Source organism: Chaetura pelagica, unplaced genomic scaffold (assembly GCF_000747805.2).
Source record: "Chaetura pelagica isolate M959 unplaced genomic scaffold, ChaPel_1.0 scaffold962, whole genome shotgun sequence".
NCBI classification, from domain to species: Eukaryota; Metazoa; Chordata; class Aves; order Apodiformes; family Apodidae; genus Chaetura; species Chaetura pelagica.
Genome location: NW_009952479.1, coordinates 272,550 through 296,032, shown reverse-complemented (window position 1 = coordinate 296,032; position 23,483 = coordinate 272,550). Strand labels below are relative to the sequence as shown.

General features: G+C 47.9%; 1 protein-coding gene across 1 annotated transcript in view; it reads left to right on the top strand.

Annotated features, from left to right (window-relative positions):
- RNF213 (ring finger protein 213) overlaps window positions 1-23,483 on the top strand; it is a 46,052-nt gene that overhangs the window by 22,239 nt on the left and 330 nt on the right. The window contains 40 exon segments of the mRNA XM_010008661.1: window positions 643-779; window positions 1,080-1,175; window positions 1,592-1,710; window positions 2,275-2,397; window positions 3,052-3,128; window positions 3,461-3,608; window positions 3,956-4,091; window positions 4,527-4,715; window positions 5,169-5,308; window positions 5,730-5,884; window positions 6,258-6,470; window positions 6,836-7,017; window positions 7,773-7,893; window positions 8,004-8,090; window positions 8,093-8,112; window positions 8,359-8,538; window positions 9,048-9,211; window positions 9,296-9,398; window positions 10,092-10,206; window positions 10,743-10,953; window positions 11,908-12,106; window positions 12,374-12,494; window positions 13,693-13,894; window positions 13,897-14,036; window positions 14,038-14,295; window positions 14,917-14,998; window positions 15,620-15,654; window positions 15,947-16,041; window positions 17,037-17,196; window positions 17,526-17,706; window positions 18,511-18,605; window positions 19,172-19,423; window positions 19,722-19,854; window positions 20,190-20,273; window positions 20,619-20,799; window positions 20,970-21,171; window positions 21,319-21,396; window positions 21,700-21,897; window positions 22,678-22,767; window positions 22,866-23,044. Coding sequence (XP_010006963.1) covers window positions 643-779; window positions 1,080-1,175; window positions 1,592-1,710; window positions 2,275-2,397; window positions 3,052-3,128; window positions 3,461-3,608; window positions 3,956-4,091; window positions 4,527-4,715; window positions 5,169-5,308; window positions 5,730-5,884; window positions 6,258-6,470; window positions 6,836-7,017; window positions 7,773-7,893; window positions 8,004-8,090; window positions 8,093-8,112; window positions 8,359-8,538; window positions 9,048-9,211; window positions 9,296-9,398; window positions 10,092-10,206; window positions 10,743-10,953; window positions 11,908-12,106; window positions 12,374-12,494; window positions 13,693-13,894; window positions 13,897-14,036; window positions 14,038-14,295; window positions 14,917-14,998; window positions 15,620-15,654; window positions 15,947-16,041; window positions 17,037-17,196; window positions 17,526-17,706; window positions 18,511-18,605; window positions 19,172-19,423; window positions 19,722-19,854; window positions 20,190-20,273; window positions 20,619-20,799; window positions 20,970-21,171; window positions 21,319-21,396; window positions 21,700-21,897; window positions 22,678-22,767; window positions 22,866-23,044 — 5,681 coding nt within the window.

Below are 23,483 nucleotides of genomic sequence, written 5' to 3'. Positions count from 1 at the left end.
ATGCCTCCCCTGCGTGTGACGTAGTATTTGATGCTCCCTGGCAAGTAGGGGTTTGAAGTGAGTTTGGGCAGTTGATGTGTCTCTTTGCTTTGAAAGTAGCTCTGTCTCCATGAGCACAGCCTGCCAAACAGGCTGTTTGCTTTCTGCTGGCTGCAGAAGGTCCTCAAGAGCCTTTGAACCTTCATTTCTTTCTCTCTGCCTCTGGGCTTAAAGATACAAAAGGCCCAGTTGAACTGCAAACAGCCAGAGATCTCGTGGGCCTTTAATAGGGATATCTCTGGTTTATTTTTGCTTAGTGCTAAAGATAAAGGGCTTCAGCTGTGATGGGCTGTGGAGAATTTCTCCCTCTCCTGCTTCACATGGAGACAAGGTGCTTTCTATGGGGCAGGACTTGGTGCTCCCTGGCAGGAACTTCTACAGGGCTTCACCAGGACCTTCTCAAAGCCTGGGCTGCCCCTTCTCAGCTGCCTCACTGGCCTCACCTCTGGCAGCACCAGGAGTCACTGTGTCAGGATACTTGGCAGTGGCCTTTTTTGGGGTGCAGCACAGCTCTGCAGCAGGGTAGCAGCATCTGGGAGCATAGATGAGGAAGGGTCTGCTGCTTTCCCAAGCTAAGAACAAACCTACCTCTTCCACTCCCAGGTCACCACCTTCTCCAGGCTCCTCACCAGCGCTGATGCTGCTTGTCTGGAGAGAGAAGTGCAGGGTAAAGCACAGAAGCCTCAAATCCTGTTCCTGCAGCAGTTTGACACAGAGTATTCATTCCTGAAGGGCATCAGGTGAGTCTGGGTGTGCATCCTCCTGCTTGGGTGGGGGATGCATGGGCAGAACCTTTGAAACAACCCAGATAGAAGAGGGAGGCAAGTGGCCCTGCTGTGCTGAGCAGTGAGCTGGCTCTGACTCTGAGCTCCATTGTAGCCAGATGGGCTGTTGAAGTTCTGCATCCCTGTAGGGAGGGTGATTTAATCTCTCCTCCTGCCTGCACCAGCCAGAGCTAACGTGGAGTGACTACTTCTGCAATCTTCCATGCTTTGTTTTTACACTGAGTGACTCCTTTTGAATCCCCTTTCATTCTTCAGAGATTTCCTTGATGCCACATCAGGAAACAAGGTCCTTATTATCCAGACAGACTTTGAAGATGGCTCTCAGAATGCCCAGCTCATCGCCTCAGCCAAGTAAGTTGAGTGTGAAGTGGTTCCCTGCCTGCTGTTCTGCTGGTGTCTCCTCAGCCCCATCTGATTCAGGGCTGATCTGGGGACTGCAGAATCAGGAATGTGTAATCCTTTCTTTATTCTGTAGCGGAATGAATCTAGAAGCACTAATTGTATTTCAAATAAGAATTCATAATCCAAGTGAAAAAACAAACCCTAAGCTGGGTCAGATCACCAAAATAATCATCTTTGAAGTGTGAATTCTGGTCAATGGCTGCAGAAATTCCAAAGAGCTGAGGGCCAGGGATATCACTGGGACACAGCTGGGGGCTGGGAGGGAAGGGGTGAGTGAGTCACTTGTTCTCTGGCAGAGGAAGGACTGGTGGCCATGAACCTTTATCTGCCTGTGATCTGTCAACCAGATTTCCTCTTTGTTGTAGATACACTCTTGTTAATGAGATCAACAAGGTGGACCTGGGAGAAGTCTCTGTCTTTGTTTACTTTATTATGAAGCTTTCCCGGGTGGAAGGAGGAACATCCTATGTGGGATTCCATGGAGGTGGGTCTGGCCAACCATGGCTCCTTGCCCTTCAGCTGGCTTCAGGCAAACATACCAAAGCAACATTTCACTTGTGCACTTTCCCTTCTAATGCTTAAAATCTAGAATCTGCCCTGTGGGTTGTCAAGAGCTGCTTCCCTTACCCACAGGGACAGTCCCCAGGGAGTCAGTACCTTGGAGTCCTCATCTCCTCAGAAAGCTGCTCACCTTTCCCACTGACAGAGGAGTCCTCTTTCTAGCCAGCTGGAGAGCAGCAATCATTATGCTAATTGAATTTGCATATTGTCCTCCAGGAGGTTCCTGAGTATTTCCTCCTGTGTTCTGCTTTCAGCAGAGAGGTTCCTGCCATGGGTGGTGGGTCCTGGGAGCCTCCCAGCCTTGCAGACAGAGTGTGTGTTAAAAGGGCACTGCTGCTTTCTCTTTCTACATCAAGAAGTGAAAGTAGGCAAACTCTGAATGTGAACTGCTAGCCCACGGGTACTGGGAGATAGGTCTTGGGAAGCTCTTCTAGAAGAGCATGCTGCAGGCACAAAATGATTTGGTGTTTTGGTCCTCTGCCTTTAGGGCTGTGGCAGTCAGTGCACATAGATGATCTCCGCAGATCCAAAGACATGATCTCTGATCTGACTGCCCTGCAGAACTTCACCATCAGCCAGATTTTCTGTGAGGATTCAGGTAAAGCCCAAGGTGAGCTGCATGCTGGCTCTGCAGCCAGTGGTGGTGTTACACTGGTGGAGAGGAGGGGACATGTGGTCTCAGGCTTGGTGCTAGTGGAACTTATGTGGTACCACACACCTAATGCTTTTCCCTGCTCAGCATCTGTTTTTTGTGGGGGTCACCACATGGCTGCCAACTTGCATTTTTGTTTAGTTACTGAAACTTTGAATCATCAAGTAAGTTAATTTGGTAGTTTTTCCTTTTGGCAAATGTTCTGTTCAGCACCCTCTGTTCTGTTCAGAGGCCCCTGGCAGGGAATCACTCCAGTCAATATCTCTTGTGTGAATATTGACCTGTTCACCTACCTACAGCAAGGTTAAAAATACTTTTTTTTTTACCTCATTTTTTTCTCACACCTTTTCCTTCCACCATCCTGCCCTACAGGATTCTGGCAGAGTTTAGTCCAGGAGCTCTTAGTGTCTTGTTTCTTGCAGTTCTTGCTGCCTGAGGCTTGACAGCCTTAGCAGCTTAGCTGTGTTTGGAGAGGTGGATCTCAGCTTCTTATGCAGGTGATAAGGGATTTCTGGCAGATGTTCTGGGATCCAGTTGCTAAATAAACTGTTACTTGACTGATGCAGAAGTGTACTGCTTCTTTCTGATATAAATTCTACTCCTTAGTTTCAGCTCTGCCTGTGAATGAAGAACAGGAGGAAAATGAAATGGAGGTGGAAACATCAATGCCAGAAGCAGAGCACTATGAGGTCAGTTCAGAACACGTTTGCTTCTCAGCTGTCAATGTGGCTCTTTGCCCTTTGCCATCCACAGGTGCAACACACCTTTTCTATCCCTGTTCACTTGAAATCCATCAGGAACATTATTTGTATCATGTTAATGATCAGACAAATTCCTCCCACTGCAGCCCAATCAAAATCAGCATCATTAAAGAAGCAAACCATTCTAAGGACCCTCTAATGCCTTAGTAACTTCACACTCCTGTGTTGTAAAAATCAGCTTTGTGTCTGTTGTCTTTCTACACCCTGAAGGGTGTAAGGCTGAAGAGTAATGAACTTGTTTTCATGCTGTTCTGGGAAAGGGTGAAATCCTGGACACCACTGTGCTGCTGAGGACCTGTGTGCAGGGTGCTGTGGGGATGCTGCGCGACCAAAATGAAGATCTTAGTCGAAGCAGAAAGAGAATTAAGATACTCCTTGCTCTTCTGTCCAAAGAGGATGACTTGAAAGGTACGTGCCCCCTGGCTGCAGCAGACAGTGCCCCTGGTGGTCTAGGGGATCAGCAAAACATGAGCTAATTCACTGGGGGCCCAAAGGTCAGTGGTCTGTGCTGTGTTGTGGACAAGGTGGATCTCCCAAGGAGGGGGGTGTGTCTGTGCTCCAGTCTGTTGCTCCTTTGGCTGTAGGGCTTTCCTGGAGCTCAGAGCATGGCTCTTTGTCTGGGCTAACTCTGGTGGCTGATTTTTTCCCCTTAGCCAATTATTGACACAACTGTAAAATGCTGTGCTCAGTGTGATATTTGGGTTTGGATCCAATGCTATGAGAAGAGAAAATGCAAGTTCCCTGTTGCTTTCCAGCCTCTTTCCTGAAGATAACAAAGGCTCGTCTCTCCAACCTTTTGAAGAAGCAAGAAGAAAATTCCCTCAGCCCAGAAAAATGGGTGCTTCGGGTGGCCTTCAACCTCAGTGCTCTCCAGGAGGCAGGAACCTTCAGGTGAGCACAGCAATGCTCTTGGAACCTGCAGGCTCCCAAGAAACGTCTGCAAATGGCAGCTGTGCAGCAGAGACAGCAGTTCTGTGTCATCTGAATATTGGCAATGTCAGTCTCCAGTCTGTGCTGGAAACTCTCTGAAGGCAGTTTTGTCCTCCCCTGGCTCCTGAGGGAGGGTGACTTATTGCTGAATGGGCAGTACTGGGGCAGGCATGGACGAATGCACAAGTGCTGTGAGAGGGGCAGTGGGATTACAGGCAGGCCAGGAGTGAGAGGAGCTAGAGGTTTTTGTTGATGGTGGGTTTTTCGCCTTGAAGGCAGGGTCAGAAGTTTCTCACATGCAAATGTCAGTGTTTTTTCAGGACAACCACCTCCTGATTTGCAGATATTGTTGCTCACCTTTCCTGGGGGTGTCTTGATCTCTTTCTGCCCTCACAGGAATACCTTGTGGAAGAGAGTCCAGAGTGTGATCACTCCACTCCTGGCTCTCCTGATTTCTGTCATAGACAGAAATGGGAACCTGGAGCTGTTGGCCAGGCCAGCAGCTGAGTGGGTGACAAACCTGTGGATGTTCATCTTCAGTGACACAAAACTTCTGACTGTCCCTTACGGCGTGGGCAAGAACAGGTGAGCCCCTGGAGGGAGCAGCAGGGGGGTTTGGCTGGCAGCACAGCCCAGTCCAGCACTGGTTTGCATCCACACAGGAGAGGAGCACTGCTGGTTGCTCCCTGTGCTATGCTGAGGGCAGCAGGGCAGTCCTGGGTCACTTCACCAACCTATTCTTTCTACCTTGTCCCCCGTGCTCCTGGGCTTTGCTCTCCAGCTCTTGGCATACTCACAATTCTCACCCAGTTCTTGAAGCCCACATGTCCTGCCACTGCAGCCCTTTTGCCAGGGAATGCTGAGTTAGTCCTAATGCTACAGAGTCAGCAGGATCAGCTGTATTAATGAGTCCTTTGATTCTTTCCCCTTCCCATTCCTTTCTGGGTCTAATTTTCTGGTTTCTGCACCTTCCTGCCTCTGTCTGAATGTGTTTCCCAGGCAAGAGCCTAGTCTATTAATGAGCTTTTAATCTTCTAGCTCTCAGCCAGAGATCATTCTGGTGCAGAACAACATGATGGTGTCTGCTGATGCTGGGAATGAAATGCCCTTCAGCTGGAGGATAAAGGAGTACTTGGATGACATGTGGTTGGAAGCTCAATACATCCAGAACATTGAAGGTGAGAGCCTGGCTTGAGTTCCTGACCCAGAGCATCTCCATCCATGTGCCCTGTAAACTCTGGTTTGTCACTACTATGCCTCTACCTTTGTCAATCTGGTGTCACCTTCAATCTCTGTGCTCATAGGAGCCAGCAGAGCTTTGTCCAAGTACCTTTTCTTTATGCTTCTCACTCTTTCTGTGCCCTTGTATTCAAAAGGCTGTAGAAATGCCAAAATTTAAAACCAAGGTGAGATTCCATAACTATGTCCCTGGTGCCTGGGCTGAGAAGGCCTGGCCCCAAATCCCTCGTTAGTGTTCTGAATGAAGGGAGTTATATATGCATCAGTGATTAATTAGGTGTCAGTCTCTTAAGGATAGAAGCTGTGGCAAACGCAGTCTCCTCCTAATACGGAGTTTTAATGTACATTCTCATTTTCCAGACCAAGCTGAGAAGTTTCTGGATATCTTCCAGAAAACTGCATTGGGAAAATTTATCTCTGCTCTGACTGAGGAAGAAAGGCAGATGCTCTTCCAGTGCTACATCACAGACTTCATAGCCTTGAGCATTGGTGTGTCCTCACTAGAGGAGCTGCAGGTCAGTGTCTGGAACAAGAGCTGGGAACCCTTTGGATGGAGAGAAGAGTGTGATGCCCATGGACATGCCCTTCTGTATCAATCTTTTCTTCTCAGATGAAATCCCCTGTGAGACAGGCTAATAGCAGGGTGGCCACAAAGCAGATGTATTTGACACAGAATGGCTGCTGAAATTGCTGAGACCTTGCTCAGAAGAGCAAGTCCATAGGAGCACCCATATGAGCTGAGGCATCATTTAAGGCTCTCCTTGTAAAATACTGATTCTCTGATTTTGGAGGATTTATTTTTTTTTTTTCCCAGGGTTTCCAGTACCAAATGGGCTATATATAAAAGTTCTTTTTAATTATGTTTTTAACTTTTTTCTAAACTTCCAGTGTCTGCGAAGTGCATTCTTATCCTGCATAGAGGAATGGAAAGCAACATCTCCCAGAAGAGAGGAGCTGGTGCCATCCTTGCCTTGGGTCCACCTGGGATACAACCGGTTCAAGAGCCGCCTGCAGAACTTCTCCAGGATCCTGGCTGTCCACCCCCATGTGGTTCAGCACCTTAGTAACCTGACAAGAGATGGAACATCTCATAAAGAGATGGTAGAGTCACTGCCAGACACTTCGTGATCCTCAGCCCTAGCAGAGGGCTCTGTCTTCACTGAATTAGCTGCTCAGTCTCCTTTTGATTTCAGGAACAGTGAAGTAGGAAGCACAAGCTCAGAATCCTCAGGAATAATCTGCTGTTATTGTTGCTACTAGCAGGATTTAAAATAGTTTGCCCTGCTTTCACATCAGTGAATGGGATGTGTTAATTATCCGAGCCATGAGCATTCCAGAGCTTAAAGAATCAAGTAGAACATTATTCAGTAGAACATGTGCTCTAGCAAAGCAGATGGAGAGCCCAGGGCTCATAAATAGTTCTGAAATGCAATTGTCTCATCCTTCCCCCCTGTGTGTGTGTCTAGGTTTTAGATGTGCTGGCTGCAACGGCGTGTGCTGAGGAGCTGGAGAATCAAGTGGAGACAATTGACCCAGTGATTTGGCTGCAGAAGGTGAAGAATCTTCAAATGCCCCTGGAATTTCTTTGTAAGGAGAAGGATCTTCAGAGAAGCAGCAGTTGGTGCCATCAGCTGCTAGAAGAACTTGAGTATGTACCTCAGATCCACTGACAATCTGGATCCTTTGCCTTGCTGTTCAGAACATGAGTGCAGGCTGAAAGCTGCTCTGGTGCTGCTTTTCTCAAAGACTTTTCAAACTTTTCCAGGTTCCTGCTAGGCTCAATTATGTCTGTAATAAGCATCAACAGCCAGATTTTCTTTCCTTATCTCATGTAGATTCTCCTTCTAAATCTGGTAGTGTCCTTCAGTGCATTCTAGCTGGGTTCAGAGGGTATTTAAAGCTCTTCTTAGGTTCCTGTTATCCAGCCATGTCTCCTCACTTCATCCCACATGGATGAACACTGTGACAGATGGGGAAATTCAATGTATTTGAGATGGAGTCTTGTCTCTTGGAAGACAAGCCCAGAGAGCTACCCCAGTTTCTCACAGACCTTGTTTAGTTTAACCAAAATTAAGAAAGTGCAGTTAATTGTGAATAGTTTTTAAAATTACTTCCTTAATGTAGAAGTTAGAGGCGTGAGAACATCTTCACAGTGGTTTTCATTCTGCTGCAGTGTCTCAGGACAGGTTCCTGTGTCCTGAACTCACCATGTGAGGTGCTGGTATGTGTTTTGTCCTGGACAAAAAGCCAGGGCTGAAAACCAAAGGGCAAAGGAAGAAATTGCATTAGAAGTGCACAGCTGCTTTAGTGGTGAGCAGCAAAAGCAGTAAGATTATTAGTGACCTCATACTGCCCTTCTGTTGGTTCTCTCAGCTCAGAGAAGTGTCCCTTTCCTTCCCCCAGAGTCTGCTGGAACCGGGTCTTCTCCATGTCCCTGTTTGTCAAACACGTGTTGCTTGACATCAATACTCTGATGCCAGGACTTGACAGTTTGGTGAAAAAATACACTTTACTACTTGGCAAGGTAAGCAAAGAGGTGATTTCACCTCTTCCCTGTTTGGCTCTGCTGATGTTGTGAATTTTTGTCTCTGGTATTAGGGCTGAGTCATTCAGCTTTGTCCTTTTCCTCTGCAGTGTTTTCAGCACGGCTCAGACATGAAGACTCATCCAACTTTTGTTGCAGTGATGAAAGTTCTGTGCCAATGTAAGGAGGAATTCATTTTTTTAGCAGGAGGCTCTACAGGTAGTGACATGGAGACAAGTTGCAGGCTCTGGTAGGAGTAGTGCCTCTGTTGCCAGCCTGTTTCTGGGTGTAAGGCACTGCCACATGCAATGTCATGAAAGCCAAGTGAAGAGCACCCCGAAGCTCAGCAGCCAACAGGCCTTGCATTATCTCCTCTTGGGTCTACTTGCAGATTAGTATCTTATTAAAGGCTTTTGGTTAGACAACATTGGAGCAATTGAGTTTGTTGCTGTTTCTGAATTACAGATATGATCTGAGGTGCTGTCCCATCTGCCTGGGGGAGCTGAAGGATCCAGTCTCCCTGCCTTGCTGCCACGTGTTCTGTCACAAGTGCATCCGGATGTGGCTCGTGCCAGCACAGATGCATTGTCCATCCTGCAGAGTGGCCATTGAGGATGATCATCTAAGTGTCTCTGTGGAGCTCAGGTACTTCACCCTGCCTAAGGTGGAAGTGTTGCAGTCAGGCTGGTTGTGTGAGGAAGTTCTGATCGGCAGCTCTGAAGTTGCCAACACAAGCAGAATGGGTGGAGGGAACTCTGCTCTCTCTGGAGCATGAGCAGGTCCTGTCTCTTTGTACTGTTTCAAAAGAAAGGAGGAAGTTGCCTTGGCCCTATCAGAAAACTAGTTACAAAATATGGTCAAGCTAAAGCACTGTCAGTGGCTGAATGGGACAGGGGAACTGCTTGTCACCTTAAATTGCTTTGTGGCAGCACAAAGCTCTCAGTGAAGGTACCTGGCACCACGTTGCCTTTCATGGTCCTGGCTGTCAGCAGGTCCTGGAGCAGCCTTTGCTGCTGAGGTGTGGCACAAAACCAGCCTTTTGGAAAGCTGGAGAAGGGCCTCACTTCAGTGACTGGGCTGTGTCTGCTTTGCTTCACCCATGATTGGGGTGTTTCTGTGTTTGAACGTTGCCCTCATGCTCTGCCTTCCCCCAGCGAGGCCATAGCAAGAAACGCCAAGTTCCGGCAGCGCTGCAATAACTTCTTCATCGACGTGGTCACCACCATGTGCTTCAAGGACAATGAGCCCCCTGAGGCAGAGGTGATCAGAGAGCTCCTTGACCTGCTGTTTGTTCACAGAGTCCTCCTGAAAGGTTCAGGTGAGCTCCCTTCACCCTGATGCTCAGCCTCATGGACCTGATCCTCCTGCCACTTTGTGGGGCTCATCTCTCGTGTCTCCTCAGATCACCCTGAGATCTACACAAAATTCCTGTCCCCATTTAATGAGGAAGTGGATGAGACTCCCATCATCCGCTCGGTAATGCTGAAGCTCCTCTTGAAGTACAGGTGAGCACAGACAACTGGTGGATGTTACACTTGGTTCAGCTTTGGTTTTCATCAGACCAGAGTCTGGTTCTCCTCACTTCATGCTGCTCACTGAACCTGAACTGCCACAGGGTGATGTTCATCCTGTGCCTTTGCATTTGTTATGCAGCTTGGCTGGCCTGCTTGGAGCTTGTGTCCAGTACATGCCCAGGCTGTGCCAGGTGTAGCTGGCTGGTCTTAACCTGAACCTGTGCTGATTGTGGGTGTCTTGGGTGACCCAGAGGTAGCTGACGAATGGAGACACTCCAGATCAGCACAGCAGTGCTCCTTGTCCACACACATTCAGTCAAGCTGATCTCTTGTTTGCTTACACAGACCTCTCAGTTCACACCAGCTTGTCCAGCCTCCCTGGGCACCCAGTGCACAGAAACCATTTCTCAAGCATGATCATATCAATTAGATGCCTAGAAGAAGAGATTAAACAACTTATCCCCTAGGGATGCTAACTTGGCGTGGCTGATGAAAAGCCCAGCTCAGTGTGAAGTGAGATGTCATCTGGCAAAAGGTGGCACAATTGCCTTTCCATCTTCCAGATGGATCCAGAGTGGCCCCTGCCTGTACCGTGGACATGGCTAGTAGTTCCATCATGCTGTGCAACACAGGCAGGGTGTCAGTACTGCAGCTGTGGAAAGGGGGTGTTTCTCTCTCCTGTAGCTTCAAGGAGGTGAAGAACGACGTGCAGCGCTACCTCTCCCTGGTGGAGCACAGTGAGATCCTAGAGACAAATGATAAAAAGGAGCTCTACTTGCTGTTTGTCAACTGCTTAGAGGTAAGAGTGCTGGGAGGGTAAGAGCTGGGCAGTACAACTGTTGCAGGAATTAAAGTCAAGAATGGGAATTCTCTTTCATTGTTAGGCAAGTTTATTAACATACCAGGTGCCCAACTAGAAAGCCCAAAAGGAAGATTATATCAAATCCCCTGGTCAGAGCCTGCTCTCAGTAACTAGCCTTGGTTTTCCAGGTCAGGCTTGTGTGTGTTTGCAGCATGACAGAAATTCTCCTGTCTCATGGGCACCTTGGACAGGTGTCTAAGTGTTACATGAGGTCCAGCTGGACTCAAATTCCAACATACTGGGGAGAGCTTGGGCATATATTGTTCAAGAAGGTGTTTGGTGTGGCAGAGCTTTAGGATAAGCACCACAGAGTCACAGGGAGGAGCTAATGGCATTGGTCTGCAGGGTGCTGTGAGACATGAAACTTTCATGTGCTCACTGCAGTGTGGCTGCATTGAAGGTATAAAGTACCAGTGCACAGGACTTCTGATGCAGTGGTTCTGCCACTCATGCAATATTCTGGTCCATTTTAGGATTCCATGTGTGAAAAGTCTGAGGACAACCTTGGATATAAGCATGTGAACTATCTGCATGGAGACGGAGGCTTTCCAGAGAACTACCTCCCAAAGAGCAATGGAGAAGCTCCTCAGGAATCATCTGTTGAGTACCTGCAGGCAGTAGCCAAGGTTCGCTTGTACCTGAGCAAGGCTGCAGAGCTGCTCTTTGACCTGCACAGGCCCACGGGTGAGTCTGATTATCCTGCTGTCAAATGGAAATGCTGTACACAGAGCAAAGTACCACAGGAGGTGGGCTGGGCACAGCCAGTGCACCTGTGCTGTGCTAGAACTTGTCTTGATGCAGGGCCAAGAGTGAGTGCATCAGCTTTTTCTCTTCTGTTTCATTAGGAGTGTCAGTTACTATTTGCCCTCCTCATGTATTAGCAGTGCTCAGTAACTAGTAGCAAGGTGCTGGTGACCCCAAGGGTGCAGTTGCACAGCAGCCAGGCCCTTAGAAGGAGATTTATTTTATTCTCCAGATGCTAACAATGAAATTTTATTTAGGACAAACTAAATTGAACTTTAATGAATAAAGCATAAAATGATGCTTCAGATACTTGGCTGTAAGGCTTAGTGTTTTATGTGAGTAAGAGCTCTGCACAGCTAACAAGGATGAAGAGATACTTAAAAAAAAATAATTAAAAGGAGTTTTGAGCTGATTTACTGACCCAATAAAGGAGAACAGTTGTGAAAAGTCTGATACTTATGCAGTCCATGAAGCATTAAAGTGCAGTAACATAACCAATTTGGATCCAGCCCTTGCACTGAGGATCAGACTAGTGAAATCACCCCAGGAGATTGTTCCTAGGGAGCACCAGCACCTTGGCAGCTGATACAGTGGAAAGACATTCTTGAACAAGATGGAAGAGTGCTGACAACAAACTACCAGTAAACAGGAAACTTGTCCTTGAGAGAAGGAAATGGAAGTAGAGCACGTTATGTTCTGTTGAAGAAGTGAGTAATTGTGTAAAATCTGAGGAAACACTCTAGATGAGTATCTAAGGAAGAGAGGGCTCAAGATCTCCTGTGTAGTTAGTCAGTACCAGCAAAAGGAGCTTGGGGCTGCAGCTAGTGCTGACAGAAAAGTGTTACAAGGTAAGATGTGGTTTTGCCTGTTTTGTTTTGTTTGTTCCCCTTCCAGAGCAAAAGCAGGTGAAGGAGAAGGAGCGTTTCCTGGCCAATGTGAGGTCTTTCTGTAGCCTTGCCAAGAACGACTGGCATCGTGTGTTCCTCATCAGGAAGGTTGCTGGTCAGTATGGGATGGAATTTGCTCAGAAGCTTGTCATGGACACACGGTTTAACTGGGTGTTCCCAGCAGAAATTCTGCAACAGGTAAAGAGGTGTCTCCTTGGAGGTGGCTCTGGTGTCCTTCAGTCTGTGCTGCTTGGGGGGTTTCTGCTGTTGCACAAAGATGATTTCTCCCTCTCTGGTGGATGGAGGCTGTTAGAGCAGTGAGGAGCTGGTTGGGTTGCTGTGCCTGCCCTGCTGTCCCTTCACAAAGGCTGAAATGCCTCATTTCCTGGGAGGCACAGGGGATTCTGTCTTGTCCAGTGGCTGGTGACTGTTCACAGTGCTCACCCTGGGCTTTTCCCTCTGCAGGTGCAGAGCAGGCAGACTAATCCCATCGATCGTTACCTGGCATGTGGTGAGAGCTACCAAGCCCTGCGGGATGCTGTGGGGAAGGTCATGATCAAGTGCAAGGCTGAGGATCTTCTGGAGGCTGAGAAGGTAGGGCATGTTCTCACCTGAAGCCCCTTGTGGGCCTAGATGGGCACTGCTGAAGCCTGCTGTTCCTGTTGGCAACATCTCTTCCAGTGGAGATGCCTGGGTTGTCTTTGCTTGAAAGCCACTGTGGCTTCTGCTGGCAGGTGTTTGCTTTGCTTTCCCACCCGTGTTGCAGCACACACACCTGAGGTGGTTCCTGTGGTGCCTCCTCTCACTCTCCTCCCCATGCAATGTGCCACGTGGGTTGCTGTGCAGGGAGCAGGATGGGCCCCTTGCACCCAGCTGACTGCAGAGCAGCCAGAGGAGAAACAAAGCTTTGTGCCCCTTCCCTCAGCCTGGCCTGGTGTCTTGCCACACAAAAACCAAACTGGGGATTTCTGTGCAATTGGAACATTTTTCCAATATGTATTTGTGCATGAAAATCCTCAGGAAGAGGTCTGCAAACAATGTGCTTATCAGCTGTTATTCTCTGGCTGGATTTTTCCACTTGTGTGTAGATTTGATGGAAGGCATGTCCAGGTTGCTGCCTGCTGCATCCACCATTCTGACTGGATGTTAGAAGAATGAAATACCTCAGAGGTTTTTGTGGTAAAACCCTCTCAATCAGCTTGAGTGCTGTCAAATTACTTAATTATGGCTTTTGCAGCCATTTCTCCCCTCTCTTCCCTCCTTTGTGGGCAGCGCTCAGCTGACTGCAGAGCAGCCAGAGGAGAAACAAAGCTTTGTGCCCCTTCCCTCAGCCTGGCCTGGTGTCTTGCCACACAAAAACCAAACTGGGGATTTCTGTGCAATTGGAACATTTTTCCAATATGTATTTGTGCATGAAAATCCTCAGGAAGAGGTCTGCAAACAATGTGCTTATCAGCTGTTATTCTCTGGCTGGATTTTTCCACTTGTGTGTAGATTTGATGGAAGGCATGTCCAGGTTGCTGCCTGCTGCATCCACCATTCTGACTGGATGTTAGAAGAATGAAATACCTCAGAGGTTTTTGTGGTAAAACCCTCTCAATCAGCTTGAGTGCTGTCAAATTACTTAATTATGGCTTCAGCAGCCATTTCTGCACTGTCCCCCTTCATTTGTGGGCAGAGTTGCACTGCACACCTGCTGCAGCCTGCACACCCAGGAACCAGCTGAAGCCTTGTCAAATCTGAGTTGTCACAACCATAGCTCCTTCTGTGCCTTATCAGTTTTCTTTCCTAGGCATCCAGCAGCTCCCAGGCTGTGCAATCTGTCCATCTGCTCCTGGCTATTTTCAGGGAGGTCACTACCCTGTATGGAGCTAGTGACTCAAATCTTCATCCCAAGCAGCAGGTAAGATAGTTCACTTTGGAAGCTCATGACAAACACACTTCATTGCTGAGGATGGATGATACTTAAGTCATTGGTGAAAGAGCCTGTTGTTCTTCTGCCCCAAATACAGTTAAGTCCTGATCAGAGGGGACTGAAAACATTTGAAAATGTTTTCAAAGCAGGGCAGCACACCTTGGGAAGCAGCTGATGTCTTCAGTTTGGTGGGCATTACCACACTGGTTTTATTTATTTTAAAATATGTGCTTTCAGCAAACAGATGCTATGACCGAGTTCATCGAGAGCTCCCAAGTCCTGAGTTCTCCAGACCTGCAGCGCTTTGCAGCCTCTCTTGTGAGGAATGCAGTGCCCTCACTGAAGGTGCATCCTCAGAGCTTCAGCCAGGATGGGGCTCTCACTGAGGTGGCTGTTCACACTGCAGCTGTCCTGCTGTGCGGGCACAGCCCTCTCCTGCAGCCCCTGAGGAAGCTGGCATTCCACCCACGCGACATGAAGGTAAAGAGATTTAACTCAATTGGCATTTCAACATATTGCTAGTTCTTTCATCTGTCTGCTGGGTCCTCTCTAGCCTGACCTCTCTTAATGTCAAAAGCACCAACTTACTGTTTGAGCTGTGAATTACTGGTGTACAATGATTTTGGTGGTGTTGGGATTAATTAGCACAACAGGCAGCTCTGGACTGGGACCTTCTCAAGGTACCTCTGCATCCTGAACAGTTTCAGGCAAATACGTTTGCTGACATTTGAGAGAAAAAGTCTGAAAGAGTTGGCAGGTCATCCTGGGGAGGTTACCTGCTCCTGGAACCCTGGGCTGAGCTGGGGCACAGGAAGCTGCTGCTGCTTGTCCAAGACATGAGGAAACCTGCTGGTACCCACCAGGGTGCACTGGGCTACCTGGAGGAATCCAGCATGTCTGGAGAGTGCATGTGCAAGGTGTGGGAATATTGGCAGCTCTTAGGAGAGCATTTTCAAAGGCAGAATTTAAACACAGGCATGTACCTCATCTTGTACATGTCTTTTCTTCCCCCTCATGAATAAGGAGCCACTGAGCAACTGCTGCAGAGAAGAACTGATTTATGTATAAATTAATCCCCTTTCACTCCTTTTTCCCCCTCAGCACTCCTTTCTGCCTACAATGCCAGAAGATTTATTGGCCCAGGCAAAGGCCTGGGAAGGACTGAACTCTCTGCACTGGTACAGTAAGTGTTCCTGACTAGCTGTGAAAGAAATTAAAGGATAATCCTTTGTTTTTGAATGAAACTGTTCCAAATGTGAGGACAGGCACACTCCTCAGCATGAGTTATCCTTTGCAAAGTAAGATTTGTAGATACAGTTCATGTGGGTAATGCACTGAAGTGCATTGAGCTTCTAGTTAGTCTCAATTCTATAGCTGTTTATAAAGTTTGAGTGCTCAGAAAACCTGTCCTGTTACTTCTGGCAATGCTCAAGTGGTGTGAGGGGCAGGGGGATACTCTGCCACCTTCCTGGCCACCTTTCAGTTCCCTGCTTTCCCCAGCAGGATCTTACTGCAGACTAGGAATCTGGCCCTGGGAGAAGTCCTGTTCCCCAGCCTGCTTGGTGCTCAGCAGCAGAATCTTTCACTTCCATTCCTTGTTCCTCAAGGAGAGTAGCACTGAAAAAATCCCTTGGGTTCCTGTGTGGGCCTATGTGTCCTTTGAGCTTTGGGGCTGTCAGGGCTTTTGATGATAACTTGAAGCCCATCTCTTGCTCCAAGGTGGTGGTTCCTATGACAGGAAATACCAGGGGCTTTATACATGTCTATCTTAGAACAATGTGATGTTTGTTTTTCTTTTTGATAGAGTGTCTAAATGGCCACCCCTGCCTTGTGGGAGAGGTAAGAATTTGAGACTGGTGGGTTTTTTAAGCAGATGGTGTTTTCCACAATAAACTGTTTAATTTACTGATTTTTTATGTTAATTTCCAAAATTCTCTATATTACTAATAATTTTGTCATCATCATGTAAAATTTAGAGCAGCTCTGACCCAGCTTATGCCATAAACCTGGGAAAGGAGAGGCAGGGTCCTCTGTCCCAGGATGGGGCAGGTCCGGAATGAAGCAGTTAGAGCTTGGGGTTCTGTTTGGCTCTTTCTGTGGGGCTGAGCGTTGTCCTTGTGCTTCCCGGCAGTGCGGGCGCCCCATGGAGACCAGTCGCTGCCTGGACTGCGGCGCGGAGGTGGGAGGGCGGCAGCACCACCCGCTGCCCGGCTTCCAGGTGCTCGGGTAGGTCTGCAGAGCTTCCCTCCCGAGCCCCCAGGGCTGAAGGTGCCACTGACTTCACCTGGCAGGTGGGGTTGCCCCATAGCTGGGAGGGGAAGAGGCTCAGCTCCTGGCGTGCTGGGGTGACTCGGGTTTTGCAGAAACTGCCTCAACAGAAGGTCATAGAATCGTGGAATGGTTTGGGTTGGAAGGGACCTTCAGCGTCATCTAGTTCCCCCTGCATGGGCAGGGACACCTCCCAGCAGCCCAGGCTGCTCCAAGCCCCATCCAACCTGCCCTTCAACACTGCCAGGGATGGGGCAGCCACAGCTTCCCTGGGCAACCTGGGCCAGGCTCTCCCCACCCTCACAGGGAAGAATTTCTTCCTATTGTCTAACCTAAACCTCCCCTCTTCCAGTTCTGATCCACTCCCCCCTTGTCCTGTCACTACATGCTCTTGTACAAGTTCCCTCCCCAGCTTTCCTGTAGGCCCCTTCCAAGGACTGGATCTTGTCAAGCTGCTGCTTTAGGGTTTTCCACCTCCTGCTCATCCAGGCTGATCCAGGTTGTGGTTCTGCACCAACATACAATAATAGCCAACATGGATCATCATGATTGAAGAACTACTAGAGCTCTGATAACTGTAACTTGTGCTCCTCCTTAGCTCTCTGGATTAGCACTTGGAGCCCTTGTGTAAGAATGTTAGTTTCTAATTCTAGCAGCAGTGGCTTCTCATCTCTCCAGCACAGAGCTGGCTAATCATGCCCTACAGGGCTGGATGTTGCCTCTTCCATAGGAAACGTATTAGAAAGAGATGTCCAAGGGGCAGTAACCAGCCAGCAAAACCAAATGGGTTTATGTACAGAACTTACTGGAAGTCCTTGTTCCCCTGTAGCACTTCCCATGCGCAGCTTTTGTGGCATTTAAAGAACTTAGGAGTCAAAAAGACATGAGTATCAAAGACATCTCTTGTGGGTTTTTTTGTCAAGGCAAAATAATATATATACACTTTCCAACAGGGATCATGAAGACAGAACTCAAACTGGCCACGTCCTTGGAGATGCACAGCACAGAAAATCCATGGGAGTGTCTGAGCGGGCCATGTCCCCCGGGGCCTTCATCCTGATACGTGTGCTCACACATCTGGCCATGCTGCTGGGAGCCACAGAAGATCCTTGGGTATCTTCCAGTAACTGTTCCAAGCAGCCACATGGAACACATTGAAACCTTTGTACAATGCTGGTCCTTTCCATCATGTTGCCAAGTGACTTGGGTAGTTTTTCAAGGTGTAAGATCCAAATTCACTTTCCTCCTTTCCCAGGAGTGATTTTTGGCTCCTTTGTGCACTTGCCTGCACTTCTATGCACACACCTGCTTTTATTTGTTCAAGTGGTAGAGATCCTATAGGATGGAGCTGAGACTCTCTGGTCAGACTGGAGCTCTGCATGCCTTGTGCTTGACCTGGACATTTTTGGCTGTGCTCATTCTTCCCTTTTGTTTCTCTTCAGGCACTGCAAAGGATTATCAAGCCACAGGTGCACAACCCAGTGAGTTTCCTGCAGGAGCATATTCAGGAGGACTTGGCACAGCTGACCAGAGTTTTGGGGAAGAGTGTGGATGAGGCTATCAACATTCTTCATCTTGTCCTCAGCAGCCTTCTCAGGGACCCCCATCAGCACCCAGGCCAGAGTAAGGAAAACCACCTGCCATATCACATCTTAAAGCTCTCACAGCATTTCAAGGGCAGCAGCTATTTAGCTGCTTTGCTAACAGACCATTTCCAAGAGGCAGTAACTGAGCTGATGAGGAAGATCCAGAAATTTGAGGCTTGTTTCTTGCTGTAGGGAATTAATTTTGCTGTTTACTTCTCTTCCCATTAAGTACGTGGGGTTTGCAAGGTTTGGTGCACAACTCTGGAAAGGGATTATTGAATAGATAACCTCATGACAATAGGCAGAGCTTTCAGGGGCACTACTCAAAGCACAGTGGCTCTTGTGTATAATCTATAAACTGTCCCCTAAGTGACTACCAGAGGCTGCTTGGTAGGAGAGGGATGGCAGGGGATGGTTCATGGTAGAATCTGGAGCTCAAGTTGACAAGTCACTGTGTCATGGTGGGTGTTTATACATAATAACCACATTTTTAGTGTGACAGCACAGAACGGTATTCTAGGCTCTGTTCTTGGGTCTGTCATCAATCATGATCTGAGCTTGGAAACTTATTTAACCTTTCTGGAATTAATAATTACTTGTACAAATGCCCCCACCATTGAAAATAATGACCTGACTGGAGCTTCTGAAAGCTTGTGACCACTGTGTGCTGCTTTGGAGGGCACTCTCCAGCTAGACCAAGATAGTTGTTTAGCTTCTAGGACTTATGTAATCACTCTTGACTCATCATGCTCACAAGGATGTCACATCTGGAAGCTTAGAGAATCTGTGCTTTCTTTTAACTGAAATATTGCAGATGTGAGACTAAATATTCCTGTTGCAGGGCCAGCTCAGTTTGATAACGTGCTTTCCACCAAGGAGAAGAGAAACAAATGGGAAGAAATTGTTGCAAACACAATTATTGCTCCTGAATTGGAGGTGAGAATTTTGCTGTATAAAACTTAAGTAGTTGAAAAAAACCACCAAAACAACAACCAACCTACTACAGTTCAAAATCCACTTACTTGGAAATCTGACCTGCTGTTAACATCTGTGCTACACTTTTCAACCAGCTGTTCCTAAAGCCAAGCCATCCATGGCACAAGTGCAGGTTAGCTTTGATTTGTAGGAGTCAGCCAGCTTTATTCTACCTATGGAAATGAACAACTGAGACTAGAGCTGGGCTGTGAGGATTTTGTGTAGCTGAAAAAGCAGAAATGTCTTAGCTCAGCTGAAGGATTTGTGTAAGGGAGGATATGGTTGCCCTGAATGGATCCTCTCTGCCCTTTTTCCCCCTATCATCTCAAGGAGGGATGAGGAGGAGAACTTCATGGTATAAACAGCTGTATTGCTGTGTGTTCTACAGGCCTTCCCTAGGAGTTCATCTTCTGCCTTGACGTATTTCTGTGTCAATGGCCACCAAACTATTAGGGAAATATTCTCTGGGGGAGGTTCAACATGCAGGATGCTTCCAGTTCTGATAGAATTTTATTTTTAAAATGCAGGATTTGGATAAAAAACTTCTGCAGTTAAACAGACGAATACAAGAGGATGAGAGAATTTCTTCCAATCCAATAGTGAAAATAGTGTATGGGGACCCAGGCCCTTTCCTGTCCCAGCTGCCCAAGGACAGTCACATCCATCATTCCAAGATGTGGAGCTGCCAGAAGAGGATTTCAGTGGAGAACCTGGGCCATGTAGTCCAGCAAAAGAATGCCAAGGACACTGTCCCTCTCCTTTGGAAGTTTCTTCAGAAGGTGGGTGTGACACAGGGATGGGAGACTGCAGCATTCAAGAGATCAGCTCAAGGGATCACAGATGGTTAAGGTTGAAGGGACCTCTGGAGGTCACCTGGTCCAACCCCCCTGCTCAGGCAGGGTCACCTAGAGCCAGTTTCCCAGGACCAAGCCACTCTTGGATTATACAGTGTCTTGATTCTCTTAACTGCACATGTAAAACATTTTTAAACTAAACATTTAAAAAGTAATTCCATAAGTATTCAAAACTGGCTTGTCCAAGGACACCCCTACTCATAGACCCTCTTTTCTCTTCCAGGAAACAGAACTGAGGCTGGTTAAATTCTTACCAGAGATTCTGGCTCTGCAGAGAGACTTGGTGAGGAGATTTCAGAACACTGGTGATGTCAAAAACTCCTCTATCAGAGACTTCCTCAACGAACCCCTCTCAGGTGAGAAGCCTTGGCCAAGACAGTAATTAGTGAAACAAAAAGCACTGGAGAGTCCAGTTGAAAACGAAGGTGAAAACTTCCCTTGAGTTTGCAACCTTATGCTCTCTTATTGTCCTGTTAATTCCTATCCAAATGAATTGGAGACCTTAACCTTGTGAGTTATGCTTGGAAAAGTCAGCAGGTGGCTTTAACGTTTCATGTCTGTTTAGTCTCTTGTGATCTGTTTGAGCAGTTGCCTGGAGTTCCATGGTGTGCTTTGAGCATTGGTATGTTACTGAGTTTCATGGTGTTGCCAGTAAAAGGTGTCTCATGGGTTTGTCTTTGTTATTCTTCAGATGTGATGAGGGACGTGTTCCAGAGGAGAGTGAATGTGTTTCTGTCTGTTTGGAACAGCCTGAGAAGTTCACTGGACACCAATGGTTAGTTCTCTTCTTTCTCAGCATTGCTCTGAGAAGGATGGAAGCAGGAGCTTGCCAGCTGTCAGACCATGCTCCTCTGCCCTTCAGTAGCTCAGGTTCCTTCCACTAGGGATGCTGAGACACATCCTCAGAGCTGACCTTGGTCATTAAAGGTTTAAGATGCAAATGAAGTGTTTCCCTCTTGTAGTATTCTCACCTTGCTCCCTCTGCTGCTTATAAGCACTCGGAAGTGCACTGTCTGTCTGGGATCTATCCTTTCTCCTCCTGGGTCAGCTTAGGAGAGGCCTGCTCCTTGTGTGCTGGCTCTGGGCCACCCCCAGCAGTCTTCTCTGCCTTTTGTTTCAGGGGAAATTAACCTTCCTGAAGGCTACTGTGATGCTGACCTGACCCTGGACAGCAGCCTCGAGGTCCTGCTGCCCCGTCGGCGCGGCCTGGGGCTCTGCTCCACAGCCTTGGCCAGTTACCTCATTGGGCTGCACAACAGCTTCATCCACTCTGTGAACAAACACACCAAGGAAGAGGATCAGTATGTTGCCATTCCAGCTGGGCTTTTTTTGGCTCTGTTCTCCTCCCTGCTAGCACACAATCAGCCTTCCCATAAGTCCCAATAGTCCTCCTCCCTGCTAGCACACAATCAGCCTTCCCTGGTCCATAAGGACTTGTTGCTCTACACGGAGCCTGTTTTCTCTTCTGCAGGTACTTGGTCAGTGCCTCAGAAGTGGCTGAGCTGCACTTGATCAGTTACGAGGTTGAGAGAGACCTGATCCCTCTGATCTCATCCAACTGCCAGTACAGCATGGAGAAGGGAGGGGAGACGCTGCAGGACTTTGATCTGGAGAAGATCCAGCAGCAAGTCATCAGCAAGTTCCTGCAGGGGAAACCACTCATCACCCTGACGGTAGGAGAAGGCAGCTAGATGGGCTTTCTGCAGACAACTTCTTGGCTGCTGCTGGAGCCCTGCAGTGTTTGCTGCAGCCAGGCATGCCCTCTAGCAGGGTTAGCAATGTTGCCAAAGCTGTTCAGCTGTGGGTTTCTCTCCTGACAGGGAATACCCACCCTTGTGTACAGGCATGATCGGAATTATGAACAGCTGTTCAGTGATGTCAGGAATAAGCTGGATCAGGTGGGTTTCTGCACTGGAGGAAGTAGGGCAAGCATGTGACCTCTGACATGCCAAGAAATGTTAGGTTTGTCTTCTGTCACTTGCCTTGTTCAGCTGAAGGCTTGTCTGCTAAGCTCTGCATGTCCTGAATATGTACAAACTGGCCTTCTTCTGTTAAGGTGTACAGAGGGAGGGGACACAGGGAAGCACTTCCAGTTTCTTAAACCTGGGGCTCAGCCATTTTCCCTGACTTTAACAACTTGAGCAGCAGTAAGAAATGGCTCAAAACTAATACTAGAACTGCTTTGACTTCATGGTTTTCAGAGTGCTCTCCCCAGCTCTGTGATGACCACAATCAGTGGGGAGCTACAGTCCTACAGTGATGTCTGTGATGCTCTGTCTGTCACTGAAATCATCCTGGGATTCCTGGCCATGGCTGGAGAGAATCCTGAAATGCCTTTGACTGACTACATTGAAATAGTCCTGCAGATGGGGGATCAGACAAACCCTCATGTACTGCAGGTGAGTCCTGAGAACAAAGCTCTTTTTCTTACAGGATCAAGTCTGCACTGGCTTATACTAAATCCAGTCAGTCTGATTTTCGAGCCCAGCAAAAGTTCAGCTTGAAAAAGAATGTGTAGAATTCTCTCTTCACCATGTTCCATAGCAAGGGAGAAATAATTTTCACTTTCCCTGCAACCAGTATTTAGGGGAGGGTCTAATAGTTCGTGATGCTCATCAGGTTCCTTCCAACCCTACAGAAAGGTCAGGTTTGCAGAAGGTCAAACCCTTCTCTGCAGATCCAAGCTCTTCTCTCAGCACCAGGAAGGAGAATTCTCAGCTGAGTGTCACCATAATTAGTTGCAATGCTAAAACTGAGAAAAGAGAGAACTTTCAATTGAGTCAGCTTTCAGTGACACTGGATTGTCTGGTGCTGAACAGGATTGAAAACATCCCTTTACCTCTCAAATGTGGTGGTAGGAGGTTTTTTTCTCCTAATGGTGTGTGAAAAGAGGCCCTTAACTGACACAGGCACTATGTTGTGACAAGTGGTGTGACACCAGCCCTATCACTTTCCCACTCCCTTTCATGATAGCAAAAGGATGGATTGTTGAAGGCAAAATGGGGAAGAAGAGGAGAAGAGGAAAGAAGCCCATTGCAGACCAGGTTCTGCAATCCTGCCTGGGTTGGCAGGACTCAGTGAACAATTCCTGTGCTGCTCCCCAGGTTTGACCTGCAGGCTGTGAACAGCCTCCTGGATACATCCTTCACACCCAGGTTCACTCTGTGTCCTTCTTTCAGGCCCTGAGACGGTGCCACCTGAAGCACAGCATTGCCCTCTGGCATCTCCTCTCTGCCTGCAAATCTGAGCAGCAGCTGCGCCTCAAACAGGTACAACCCACCACTAACCTCAGTGCCTAAGTAGCTGGTTCCTCTAAATAGTTGCTCAGGTGTGTATGGTTGTTTTTTCCCCACTGCTTCATTTTCAGGATCCTTTTGCAGACATCAGTACAGCCTACAAAGCTGAGCTCACTCCAGAGATGGCCAAGCTCCTCAACATCTTCCTTGTCCAGTCAAGGCTGGAAACCTTCCTGCAGGAGCTCCATGAAATGATCATCTTGAAGCTGAGACGTGTCCAAGCTGTGGATGTATTCAGACCCACATACAGGTAACAGTTACACAGCCCAGACTAACCCACAGTTCTTGTTTAGTGGTCTTGGCAGTGCTGGTTAACAGTTGGACCTGGTGATCTTAAAGGTTTTTTCCAACCAAAAGGATTCCATGAAACTCTTCCCTTGGGACAGGACTGTCCTGCTGGACACGCAGCACAAGCACTAGCATGTAGAACAGGCAGCTCGTTCTGGCACACTGCCTGGCTCTGGCACGTGTCAGTCTTCACTCACACCCTCCATTTCAGGAACACTCCTGGAATGTGCCAGAAGCTGCTGTTGAAGATAAACACAAGCACTTCTGCTCTGACTCAGCTTCCCACACACACAGCCTGGCCCGGGCAGTTTGGTCCTGACCTGCAGCTCCCATTTCTGGGTGCTTCAGCCTCTAAAAACAAAACACATTAAAGCTCTGTCCACTTCACCAGGTGCATTCCT